Raw genomic sequence first — 14,117 nt, forward strand, 5'->3', positions numbered from 1 at the left:
ACTATTGGAGACCAACGGTGGTGTTAGGCGCGTTACCGCCACCCTCCGGTCTGGAGGGTAACGCCACGATTCGTTTGTTGCTTGATAGCAAATTGAAAGCAGCTAATTCTAGCTCCGAAATGTACAAAACAATACAAATAAATAAATGTATGCATACAATCACATTTGTGTGTGTGTCATATCATAACAAAAGTTATATAACAGTCTCAACATCAGCATCATTATTATTAACATATTTTCATGATAACAATAATAATACATACTGTTATTATCAGTATTATAAAATTACAATTATGATGTAATAACCACAAAAACAATAATAGTTATGAATATTATTATTATTACAAGAAGAAGAAGAAGAAACTTTCTTAAAATATTGACTTAGTATCTCAAAAATAATGAGAAAGTCCACTTATAAGTATTTGTTATAGACAGTATAAAGTAAATATAGTTGAGTAGAAAGTACAATATTACATTTTGAATGTAGTGCAGTAGAACACATAGAAAACATCAATGCAATTTTGCACACATTCTACGCAATTAGTTTTACTTCTAATACTTTATTATAGCACATTCAGTACATTTAACTCATAATACTTGTAATTTAGTAGATAGATACAGTATGTTTTTTTATTTTTTTACATTGCTCATGTTTAATTAAGAATCTGAATTCTTCTTCCACTATTGTCTAATTGCAGCACATCGTTCAGTCAGTAAACATCTGTCTGATCGTGTCGATCTGTGCTCTCGTCTACAGACGGTCAGCTGCATTAGAAAACCTTTTTAATCAGAGACCATATCAAATAATCCCTTCTACATTAATACATTAACATAATGCACAATTAATTCCAAATCGTCCATCGTCACATTAAAAAGTAAGTGTTTACAGAAGGATAAAGCAGAATCTGCAATTCCCATCGTGTTTTGAGTCAGAATTACAGTTAAATTATTGACAAGTTAATTTTGATATATAGTGAAGCTTGATCTTTATGAAGATTGGTCGCCTCGTTCTACAGAGGTATTATGGGTATATCTCAGAAACTCCTATCTATTCTCTATCAAGCAGTTAAGCACCACAGCTGTGTCCCAGTCCAGCCTCCGTCCTTCGGAGGTCCGTTTGAGGTTCCAATGTTCCAGCGGCTCAGACGAGGTGGTCCCGCTTCAAAGACGCCTTCAAGTGCAGCCGGCGGACTTGTTTTTCCGGGTTAAGAGCATCCAACTGATGGACCCTTCACGGCCAAACTTTTCCCGCCGCTGATTGGACTCAGAATAAACTCTCTCATCTCCTCCATCATAATGTGAAATAAAACAGCCCAAATGTGGACTCTAGCTCCATTTTAATCAGATAACTAGTTACCTTCTCTGTGCTCTTTCTTGTCAACCACAGCTGGTTGTTATGACGACAAGGCTGACACAAAGAGGAAGTCCTTCTTCAGAGACCTTTCGGTTCAGCCTTCACGGTCTTCAAGGACGACGTAGACCACGAAGGATTGACACTGAACTGGGACTCAACTATAGAATGTATGTTTCACTTTTGAACTCATCATCCGGCACTTTAATGCCAATAAAGTGACACAACTGAGGTCTCATGCAGCGTAAAACCGAACTTCATAAAATCCGATCTCCGTTGTTAAATAAATGGAGAGTTTCGGTTCGCCTTAGCAGACGGGACTAACGGGTACCCCCCTCTTGGGCGTGTAGGGTTTCGCCATGGTGACCATCTTGATGCAGTCTATGATTGGACAGACACTGAGGCACAGCGTGCAGCCCGTGCAGCTGTCGGTCACCACGGGAAGGTGAGTCTCCGGGTGGAACTCTATCGCCTGGAAGACAGGAAGCAGGTCGTTACAACACTGAGGGGAAAAGTCTCAACAACAGAAATGTACTCTGAAAATATAGTGAAAGTATGAACAAGAGTTTTAATTATGATTTAATTATTACAATCTTAACATACTTTAAAAAAATTGTATGATAGTAAAGTTTCTATAAATATATTAAAGGGTTATTTCACACACACAAAAGTAATTGTACAATAGTAACATTTCTATAAATAGGAAAATATACTTTAATTGTATTTATGTTGCCTTTGTTGTAAAATATATTTTTCTATATTTTTATAATGTATTCATTAATTGGAATAAGCCAGAAGTAAAATTGAGCATACTATTACTACAACAAGAATATATTCATGATAAATTATTAGCAATTGTTGTTTTTCTACAGTTTAAATTAAACTAAAATACATTTATTACTAAATAAGTTGCTCCGAAATAGCAAACTGCAAGCTAACTGATCATTAACAAACTAGAAGTATTCTGATGATGAGTGTGTCTGCAAGTACACTCAAGTATGCTGAAATTGAAGGTACTTTCACCAGGATGCTCTAAACAGTATTACCTGGTATCCAGAGTCATTGCAGGTCATGTAACATTTCCCACAGTTGATACACATCTCTTCATCTATCACAGCCTGGACCTAAAACACAGACGAGATTATGATTATGATCAGTTATAGTATAGGCAATTTATTCCAAATTCTGTGACCCTTTATACGAACCAAAATCAGTTTTATTACAGTTTATACATAGCAAGACAAATAGACAGACATCAAGGTAATATTGAAAAACTTAAATGGCAAAAGATTACTAAATAAACTTTACAAATACTTCTTTGTAGCAATTTGATGTGTCTTTGTAGCCGTCGCAAAATTACAGCCTGTTTCTGTTCATTTTAGAGGCAGTTGTTAAAATACAGAATATGTGAGAAGAAAGCGTACCTGCTCCATGTTGCTCAGTTCCTGGTATGCTCCGATGTAACGCAGGGCTCTGGCTATCACATCCTACACACACACACACACACGGTGTGGACAAACGTTTCCTTGGTTAATATCACACAACAAAGCACAAAGTACACAAAGCGTAGTGAGAGTGTGTGCAGCACCTTGACGGCGGGGACAGGTTTTTTGGGCGTGTTGACTCGGCTGACGTCGGCGTCCGACTCGTCACACGTCTGTGCGTCTCTGACCTTTTTCTTGTAATCTGCAATCGCGTCTTTCCTCTGCTGGAGGTACGGACCAAAGCTAGGGAGGCTCTACACACACACACACACACACACACACACACACACACACACACACACACACACACACACACACACACACACACACACACAGTCTGGGTAAAAAGAAACTGCCATAACATTGTATATTGAGATAAATGTACTATTTTCACTGAGCTAACGTGCGTTATTCCTTCATTTTCAGAATTTAACCCTTTAAATGTCATCTCGTTTACATAAAACCACTGCTGTTTATATGGTAGTAATAAATAGCGGTACCTTTCCCACCAGCTCTTCCAGTCTGGGAACTGGTTTTCCTTTCTGATGTCTCTCTGTTGGAGGAGACTGGCCGTCCCAGTCCTTCAGCTCCAGGCTCTTCAGGTACAACAAGGCCTTCAGACCTGAACACATACACAATCACCATAATGTCATTATCATACCGTTCATATCAGCGTCTGAATACACTGGACCATGTTACGGTCATGTGAATGTCATCAGGTGTTCAGTGAGATCACAGTGACCTTTAACCCGGGGAGAAAACAGCTTGGAAGTCCGACACCTACCCACACAGTAGTCCTCAATCACTGTGAAGTCCTGGTTCTGGATTGCGCTGCACACCTGTAGGAATCAGACACAGGATCAAAAACACAGTCACATAACGGAGGCCTTTCTTACAATAACTGCAATTTGTACATTTGCAAAACAGTTTTTGTCTTTTGTCTAAAAGTCCCAGCAGCATTGTCACCTGTAGCACTGAAGCCCCAGCATGGAGGAACTGTAGTCCACTCTCTGCAGAGTCGATGCCTCCGGTGGCCAGAACGGGGAAACCAGGGATGGCTCTGGCGATGGCTGAGACCGCCCTGAGAGCGATGGGTCTGATGGCGTTACCTGTACACAGCGGTCATGTGATTAAGAGCCGGCGGGCGGCGCCTCACTGAGAGCTGATCTCGTCTACTTTCCAGAAGGCTCATCTGCTTATGTAACCAACGTATTCATTTAATAGGTTTGAATTTCACCAATGATCCTGTTTGATCATTTTCCTTTTGTAAACCACAGACTGCCTCTAAGAAGTGGACGTCGTCATGGTGACGTCACCCGTGGACTACGGTTTTGAAGCCTCGACTTTGGCATTTTGGCCGTCGCCTTGTTGGATTTTAGCAACCAGTGAAGGAAGTTCTGCTTTAAAGTTTACTTGATTGACCAAAACACAAAAGACGGCGATTATCTGGAAATCCACCGCGGTTATGTGGTCGTTGTATTGTGCGTTTGTGCGTGTGCTCACCGGAGACCCCTCCATACGTGGTGCGTTTCTCCTTTCCAACACTGGGCCACGGGGAGCCGTCGGCCTTCAGTCCCATCAAACCCGAGACTGTGTTGGTGGCCGTTACTCCATCTGCTCCCCCTGTAAGGCGTTCATGATTCTTAAAAAAGGCTTTGCTTCTCTAAGTCTTTTATATAGGGGTCACGTAAAACTGCCATCATGGCTAGAACGTTTTTTTTATCCTATTCTGCCTAAATAAAGGTTGAATTAGAAAAAAAAACAACTAAATGATGTCATGAAATGCAGTTGCAGAAAGAGAGATAAGAAGCGAGCGTGTTGCAGTGTTTACCTTCATGAGCGGCCTTGGCGATGTCGACAATATTGGTGACGTTTGGCGTCAGTTTGGCAAAGAAGGGAATGGCGATGGCTGCCCGCACCCAGCGGCAGATGTTACGCACCAACACCGGGTCCTAATCACGCAAACAGGTCAAAATAGAGATTGCAGTGCTGTTTGCTGATGACTAGTCCATCTATGTGCATGTGGTGTCCAGGTTGCTACCTGTCCACAGGCCAGGCCCATGCCGCGTTCTCCCATCCCATGAGGACAAGACAGGTTCAGCTCCAGTGCATCTGCCCCCGATTCCTAAACACACACATTTGTTTTTCCACTTCAGACCATCAAAACCACACAGTCAGAACCTGCGTATGCATAATAATAATAATAATAATAATTATTATTATTACACGGTAAATGATGTTGCTTTCTCACCTCTGCCATCTTGGCTAGTATTGTCCAGTCTTCCTTGTTGTAACTACACATTATACTGGAGATCACCACCTGACAGGGAAACGATAACAAAGAAGAATGTCAGTATGGCGTCATATCAGACACCACAACAGAGATAAACATGTAGATAGAGAACATCGCTGGTTCTGCCTGCTGTTGATTATGTTCCTCAGGAAGCTTACATTGTTAGGGAAGTCCTTCTTCAGCTCCGTGACTGACCGACACCAGTAGGCTGCCGTCTTCTCGCTGATGAGCTCGATGTTGAGGAAGGAGCCTTGACCCGGTCCGAACACATGACCCGAGGTCGTGCCGCGCACAATACGAGGAGACACGTTGGTCACCAGGTCCTGCAGACACACATTCATAGAGGCCAATCACAGCGGTTGTTTCTCCAACTGGGGTTTTCTGACAGAATCTTAATGTTATCACTTTAATACTTCTAAAAATGGTAAGGCTATATTCCCGACCATGTTCCCTACATCGTGAGTGTGTTCTGTACCTTATCGAGTCCAAAGGTCTTGGTCAGAGCGAAGCCCCATCCCTGCTCAAAGGCTCTCCGGATCATGGCTGTGCTGGTGGTGGGAGGAGCCGACGCCAGACCGAACGGATTGGGGAACTTTATTCCACACACCGTGACGCTGATGTCCACCTGATCGATGGCGCTGTAGAACAACGGCAGCTTCGGAACCGCGTCCACAGTCTGTCCGTGAAGCGACTGGAGGATGGGACAAATATGTTAATTACATAATTAATTCATATTCTATTTAATGGAGTTAGGCTTGAGTTGAATACGTCATTATATAGTAAGTGTCTGAGGTCCAATTTGGAGGTAATGACTTAAAGAGGATCTATGATTCTGCTTTCAGGTTCCTACTAGAACACGTTTACATGCTTTAATTGATTTTCCCATCAGGCTTTGCTGCAGCTCTTCTCAGCCTCTCTCTGAAATGCTTTGACCTCCCGCCCCTCTCTCCCAAAAAGCCAAGTCAGCTCTGATTGGTCAAACAGAAATGTCTCAACATGGCGACTGCTAATCAAACTCTTCAGGTTATTCTCCATTTGAATGCAACGCCTGTTAGGAAGAGAGAGAGCTTGTAATTCTCTGTTAATCTGAGACACATTACCTGCATGTATCTGTGAATGTGCCATGAAGCCTGTTTGCCGTCGTTGACCGATTCCACTGTGGTGTTTGCCAAACCGGCGATATCTCCTCCTGCAAACACCCAGGGCTCGCTGGTCTGCATGGTGTCGGTGTTCACCTCTGGAGTACCCCAGCGGGTCATCTTCACAGGAGCCATGGCCTCCCTCACTACACACACAAACATGCAATGGATCCGTTTGTGTAAGAAAACACGTTTTCACACCATGTAGGAACTTTTATGTGGTTATCAAACAGCCTGAAATTAATTCTGATGCCCCTATATGATGTAATCAAGACCATCAGCAGGAAGATTTCTAAAGATTTATTCTGGATGTTTTACATCGATGCCATCAGGTCGGATTCCAGTGAAATCATGCAGGTTCACCATCAAATCTTTCAGCCCCGACTGCAGCAGTCAGCCTGAACCCTGACAGAACCAGATCTAGTTGTCTAAAGGGACTTTGGTGCTTGGAAACACTACCGCTTTTGTCCACAGGGACCGCCAAAAACAACACAAAATTCAGGAACATCCCCTTCTAATCAGAAAAGCTCAAAGGCTTCATTTCTGTTGCATAACGGTGCAAATACATATTATCTAGGACCATTTTAGTACAATTTACTGAGGGATTTAAAAAGTATTCGTATTTTGATTTCCAGAGCCAAATTGGTAGATTACATATGCTAGCGATTCTGTGTTCTATAAATAAAAGAAAAAAAGAAAAATACTAACCATATGCTAATCAGCTGTGGCAGAAATGATATGAATATATAATATATTTTTCAAAATACAAATGCAATACAACGTATAAACATACAAAGACCTTTCAGAAACCAGGAATAGATTCACAAATCTTTTTTAATCTGGTTATCTCATTGATCAGTTACCTTGTGGCTCGTTGAGCATGGAACCAAAGGCGCTGATGATGTAATCAGCCTTCAGCCTGACAACTTGCTCCTCATCTTCCAGCCAATCACCATCCTCGGTCTGCTCGGTGCGACAGAACTGCAACCCGGCGACCCGGCCATTCTTCATGATGACCTCGCGAGGAGACAGGAAGGGCAGGAACTCACACTGCTCCTCCTTCGCCAACTCCATCTGACGGGAGGGGAAAAAACACGCGTTCAGTATTTTCTCCACATATTTTCCAAAATACCCGCCCACCCCTCAGCCGTACCTCCTCGGGAACGGCCCTGATGTTGGTGAATCCCTTCCTGAAGCACACGTAGACTCTCCTGGCTCCACAGCGGAGAGCCGAGGTGGCGCAGTCAAACGCTGTGTCGCCGGCGCCCAAAACTATCACGGTGCCTCTTATCTCCGGCAACGAGGAGCGACACTGACACATACCTGGACGCAGTGAGACAGAGACAGTGAGACATGATATATTTGAACCAGCCCACTTCCTGTTCGATAAATCCATCAATACCGCGTGTTTGTAAGCTGATCTGATGTCACCAGCGAAACTGTGTGTGTCCTGTGTTTTCCTCTAAATGGTTGATGTATAGTGTGTGCATGCTTTGTGTGTGTGTGTGTGTGTGTGTGTGTGAGTGTGTGTGTGTGTGTGTGTGTAAGTGTGTGTGTGTGTGTGTGTGTGTGTGTGTGTGTGTGTGTGTGCCAAAGCACCTTTCTTGCTGGCTGTGGCCACCATGGGCAGGAAGTCTTTGGAAGTGAAGAAGCCTTGATCCATCGTTAGATCCTTGAACATTTTAGCTCTGTTGGCCTGGGGGAGACCTGGAGAAGCACACACATGGACACACTGTGTTGTTATCACGGTGACAGGTGGATCAAACGCTGTGAAACCCCAAAGGATGGAGGTCTATGACGCACATCCCTGAGGCCAAACGCAAAGCTGTGTTCTGAAAGGTTTTAGGGGAGGAGCTCACCGATCCCAATGAAGACAGCCTTAAACCCCTCCTCCTTCAGGGAGGTCAGAGTCATTCCGTTCACACCGAGACCCTTCTCACACACCACCTGGTGAGAGCACACACACACACACACACACACTTTGTGAATTTTGACGGAAGACTTAAAAACTAAACAATTATCGCAATGTGTATTTCAGCGTTTTACTAAAGGCAGTTAACACTGATTTCTGTGCATCCTACCTTGACTCCCAAATCCTTCATCAGGTTTATTTCAAACTGGACGACCTCATAGGGAAGCCGGAACTGAGGGATTTCTGATGTACTGCAGGGAGGCAAACACATCGGTTTCATTTCCATCATCTCAAGCTCATGATCATCACTGTCTGCCTTCCTCTCTCATTCCTGGTTCTGATTGTTATTATAATATCACTCAGAGTCACTACAAGCTATTTCTAAATGTTTCAGAAATAACTGAATTTAGTTGCCAAGCAAGTAAATAGATGACCTTTCTACACTTTTGATTTTGCTTTTCTTGTGGATTTTTTCCTCAATCTTTGTATAATGAATTATTTTTGCTATCAAACTTTTTTTTTTAAACTCCTGCACGATAAATTTAATTAAAACTAACTCAATTCAATTCAAATAATTGTATGGATGCAATATCATTTCATATGTGGTACAATCTTCGATGTGACTTGATAAACAGTGGGACACGTTACCTCAGCCCTCCAATGTACTTCTGTTTCTCAAATATGGTGATATCATCGTATCCCAGACGGGCCAGGAAGGAGGCACAGCTGACTGACGCCGGGCCACAACCAATCAGAGCTATCGGCTTGTGGTAAGACTCTGGCATCTCATTGGCTGGTGGCAGTTCAGGGTTCCTGATCTGAGGTATGCCCATCTTGCTAAACACCTAGGAAGAAGAAGTATTTAATAGCATTCATAACACTAATATAACCCTCAACCTAACATACCTGACTCTAAAGTGAGCCTTTGTACCTGAACTGACACCATAAATGACAATAATGAGATTACGCTTGATTCTGAATCATCCCTTAAAAAAATATATGTATTTATGGGTTCAGTGTGAAAACAAAAAACTTGAAAGCTATAAAAGTTGTACCTCGGTGGCGAACTGCTGCAGCCCTCCGATGTTGATGGGTCCCTCCTCAGAAGCGTACAAGTTGCAGCCGCCCACACACAGCTCCGATGTGGGACAGACCATTCCACAGGTCAAACCCAGGGGGTTGTCGGAGAGGATGGCCCGCGCTGACCCGTAGTAGTTCTGGTATCCACACCAACATGAATGATAAGACATTAGGACTGTGACTGAACTATTCCAGGACAGCTGTGTGCATGGATGTATGAATATTTTGCAGCACCTTATTAGAGATGCTCGTGATGAATGTCTTGATGTCCAGGTTCGTGGGGCAGCTCTTCTGACAGGGAGCATCCGCACATTTCAGACACCTGAACACAGGTTTGACTTTCATTTGACAGTTTGAAGTTTTTAATCCTGGTTTCAGGCTCGTCAAAGAGCAAGCATCTCACCTCAGCGCTTCCCGTAGAGCTCCGCGTTCGCTCAGCGTCGTGTGTTTGATGTCGTCAAAGTTGTTCTCCAACTTCACACAAGACTGAAGCGTGGAGGACAAAGAAAAACGATTTAAAAGAAACGGGGACAAGAGGAGAACGAAACAAAGAGGAGGTGGACGGACAGATGTGGAGGAAGTTGTGTGTGTGTGTGTGTGTGTGTGTTGCCTCTTACATCACAGTTCTTTTCAGGGTTTCTCTTCCAGTGTTTCTTTTCTTTCTTCTTGTTGGCCGTGGACATGATCTGAGCGTGAGCCTTCACCCTGGGATTCAGAGCCAGGATGCTCTGAAGGAAACGAAGGGAGACACATCAACACATAATCATCCTGAGACTAGAATCTTATTCTATTGGTTTTATTATCCTCGGATAAAAGTGGCATCAACATACTGTTGATACGGAGTCATTTATGTTCCTGTGTCAAACAAACACAGGACTTTCACTCAGGCGACAGCCGTTCGTATCCCTGCGTGAAAGCAAACGTTAATGTTGACTTTTCACTTGTAACGTAACGTTGCTACTCTTGTTCGGTAACATTACGTAAGAAACTCTTTCCAGGGAAGTTGTTATTTACACAACGCACGTTGTTGCGTCACTATTTTAATACAAACTATTATGTTTTTTCTAACGTTTCTCTGTACTTGAGTATTTATTTTAGACAACTTTTTACTTCCTTCCTACATTTTAGAACAAATATCTGAACTTTCTACGCCTCACTTTTTCAAAACATTTTAGTTTTAATGCATTTGAGGGGAATTATTGATTATTATTATTTTTCTTATTAAAATGCTGTCAGATTAAGTTAAACAGCCAGTAGAAATGAAAAGGGTAAACTTTCACTTCTAATTGAGTATAAAATGTCTGGACTTTCGACTCTTCTGACAATGTCAACATTTGTTCTAATGAGTCTATATTTTAGTCGAGACCTGCTCAATGTGTTCCTTACAACTCAACTTACAACTATCTCAAATACAGTGAGCCAAAAGTACCAGGATGTCCAACCTCATCCGGTCACATTGTACAGAGACTGCTGGCCCGCATGCTTGGGGGTCAAAGTTCAGGTGCCGTGTTATGAGGAAGTAGGAGTCCTGATTGAATGTATACTGGAACCACTGTTATCTGCACACACACACACACACGCACACACACGCACGCACGCACACACACACACACACACACACACACACACACACACACACACACACACACACACACACACACACACGGAAAGTTCGGGGAAGTGGCTTGTTTGGATGGTCGGGGTCGAGGCGATAACATGAGGTCGCTGAGCTCGTGTGACCTGATGTTATTGAGACATGAGACCTGAGTGAAGGTAGAAACTATGATGTTGAGGACCGACGTCGTGCTATGACAGGAAATTCATCCAACTAAGATAGAAAGATCCAAAGTTCTTGTAGTTAAATGTGATTGGCTCCTGTTCTCCTCTATCAGCTGATGTCCCAGCACAGTCAGGTGAGGTGGACCAAACTGAGCAGCTTATCATCATCATCATCATCATCATCCTCCTCTGAATATTAAAATTAGATGGTTTCACATCCAGTTTATAACGTTTAACATCTGGCCTCTATTTTTAGAGGCGTAGTTGTAATGTTCTGTAATGTTCTGTAATGTTCTGTAATGTTCTGTGTCACTATTACATTATCTGATGATGACATTATCCTTTGCTTAACATCTCAGTTTCAAAACGAATTAAGTTGAAACTATTGCCCCATCTCTACACATGCACGCCGGTCCGACGGCACCTTACTAATACACGGCAGGTTGCACAAGACCACGAGGCCACGCTAGCACGACACCACACGGCTGCTTTTAGTCTTTCCTGTTGTGGCAGTTTAACGGAGCACAACAGCATTCTTTAAAGCAAAAGGCCAAAAATTACCCCATTTATTAAGTCTGTAAAATCAGAGTGTCGTCATCTTCTGTGAAGGAAATAAATCAGACGTGTCTGAAGTGCAGACGTTCTGTATCAAATAGAAGTACAGACCCTTGTGTTCTAAAAGACGGATTCTTTACTCAAGTAAAAGTACAGGTTCTTAAATGTACTCCAACAAGAAGGTAAAAGTAACCCTATGAAGGACATTCTACTGGCTGTTTTTTTTTTAAAGTTAACTGAATCTGGCGTCATATTAATACGAAAAATAATAATATAATAAAATATTCCCCTCAAAGTAACAAGACTGTTTTGAAAATGTGAGGCGTAAAAATACAGATATTTGTTTTAAAATGTAGGGAGTAAAAGTAAAAAATAGTCAGAAACGTAAACTCACGTAAAGTACAGACACCTGGAAATTCTACTTAAATACAGTAATAAAGTATTTAAACTTTGTGACTTGAATTTTGACCAAAATCCCTGTCTAAATCTATTCTAAAAGTCTTGTTTAAAGCAGCAGCAGCAGCAGACCGGGAGCCTTGATGGTAAACCCGACTGACCTGCAGGCTGTTTACACGGAGGACCAGAGAGGTTATCAGGACAAACTAACTTGGAAATAGCTCAGCACGTGGAGACACTTTTCCTCCCCAGATATCAGTTACACTTGGAGAATAAATGGATTTAGAGATTTGACTGTTTTTCTGATTTGTAGTATTAAAATGTAAGAGTATTTCAAATATATTTATATTGCAAATATACTAAGAAAGAAATGTAACCTGCATATATAGAACGTAAACTAACACAAATAAAATAAAATAAAAAAAACACCACAGTTGTGTGAGTCTTGTCTTTATAATAGATTCTCCACCATGAGATCCCGGCGACCGATTCACCACGATCACGGTTTAAGACTAAGTGGTTTTGTTGCCTCAACCTCACTTCCTGTGAAGACGTTTACTTTGAAAAGACGCCGCATATGGAACGAGCTGAAACTGATACATAACAAAGAATATCCATGATGTCTCATTCAGCCCAGTGTAAGGTTATAATTTAAAGAACACGTGTATATACACACATAGGACCACCCTCATAATGCAACTCTCATTTTCCCTCTCTGCCTCCTGAATCACTGCTTCTTTCAGACCTCACATGTCCAGCTTGACCAACGATGAGCAGAGTTCCTCTTTATGTTACGACCTTTATGTTCGTGGGAAAAAGGTGGAATATGCTGACCATTTCCTCTGCAGTGACTTTAAGTCTATATCACTGTGTTGTCGTGACAGAATCCCCCCTTTGCCCCCCGACGTGACGATACGAGGTTTGTAGACTACCAATAATAACTGATGAATAAATTCATTTTAAATAAGAGCATTTAGCTGTGACTCTTCAGTCAGCGATCAACATGATAACAAGTATTAATATGATCCTAAAAAGGATGAATATTCAGATAATGTAGAATCATTTCAGCTCATCCTCACAACTTAAAGTAGGTTTCATAGAGAATGATGTATGACTTTATATGATCAGGATTATGTCATGCCATCAGACTTTACAACTCTGGTCTTTGCACTTTCAGAACACATGCAACATTATTCATATCGGTGTAATATTTAACTCATATTTTAATCCATAGATAGATAGATAGATAGATAGATAGATAGATAGATAGATAGATAGATAGATAGATAGATAGATAGATAGATAGATAGATTCTGTTATTTTTTATTTTAATGTGTCTGGTTGCCATGGGATTTTAATTCGATATATTTAAATTAACTTAAATATATAATTTTAAAATGTATTTTAATGTGTCTACATTTAAACACAGTTATTAAGCAGACATATAAAAAATAAAATATAATTTCCCCCCATTTGAATATAGATACATAGATTATAATTCTGTTTGCCACCTGTAGACAGACAGTACGTGACTGAAGACCGAACATTCTGCTCATGGAAAAAGCGAAACACGAAACATTTCCATAGATAACTTACCTCGATGTCTGGAAGGTCTCGACTCAACATGCTGGTTTCTAGTGGTTTTGTGGACTAACAGCGGTCTGAGGATCTCTGGAGTCTCTCTGGAGTCTCTCTGGTTTCTGGATTAGAGGTCCGAAGCACTGTCCGGGACTGCTCTGCTCCCAAAGAGGAAACGAGTGAGATCAGAGCGTCCTTATCAGGAACCCCCACCCCTCCCCTCCCCTCCCCCTGCAGTCCACGTTGACCGCCGGGCGCGGACGAACCCGCTGATACGGCGGGACGACGGGAGAGCCGGGGTCGAAGTTCAGCCCAGCTGGACGGCCTCCGCGTTTCTGGGTACATTGATCCTGAGCTCCGCAAAGATCAAACAGCAACTACAGTAAACGGTCCGGTCCAAACTCCAGCCTGGGATCCAGACATCCTCCAGTCCCTGCCCTTAAACCAACAACTTCCTTGTTGTTGGCTCACAACTGGAACAGCTGTCGGTCCTCAACCTGCAGCTGAACTCTCGCGATGTATTACAGGGGGGGGGGGGGGAAACATCTCG

The 14,117-nt window shown here is 42.3% G+C and overlaps 1 protein-coding gene across 1 annotated transcript; it reads right to left on the reverse strand.

The window, feature by feature from the left end:
- Window positions 1-544: 544 nt before the first annotated feature.
- Window positions 545-13,756, reverse strand: dpydb (dihydropyrimidine dehydrogenase b). The gene is made up of 25 exons (XM_084007475.1): window positions 13,586-13,756; window positions 9,877-9,987; window positions 9,663-9,745; window positions 9,494-9,581; window positions 9,235-9,396; window positions 8,828-9,024; window positions 8,349-8,430; window positions 8,127-8,214; window positions 7,867-7,974; window positions 7,421-7,590; window positions 7,131-7,341; window positions 6,229-6,413; window positions 5,604-5,819; window positions 5,287-5,451; window positions 5,087-5,155; window positions 4,877-4,960; window positions 4,667-4,787; window positions 4,339-4,458; window positions 3,802-3,944; window positions 3,620-3,674; window positions 3,336-3,457; window positions 2,940-3,089; window positions 2,776-2,838; window positions 2,398-2,475; window positions 545-1,823 (listed from the first exon to the last, which is right to left on the reverse strand). Exons 1-25 carry the CDS (start codon window positions 13,613-13,615, stop codon window positions 1,659-1,661), a joined length of 3,066 nt encoding a protein of 1,021 aa, XP_083863601.1. The 5' UTR covers window positions 13,616-13,756; the 3' UTR covers window positions 545-1,658.
- Between the last annotated feature and the right edge of the window lie 361 nt (window positions 13,757-14,117).

The sequence above is a fragment of the Eutrigla gurnardus genome (genome assembly GCF_963514095.1).
Source record: "Eutrigla gurnardus genome assembly, chromosome: 4".
Classification (NCBI taxonomy): domain Eukaryota; kingdom Metazoa; phylum Chordata; class Actinopteri; order Perciformes; family Triglidae; genus Eutrigla; species Eutrigla gurnardus.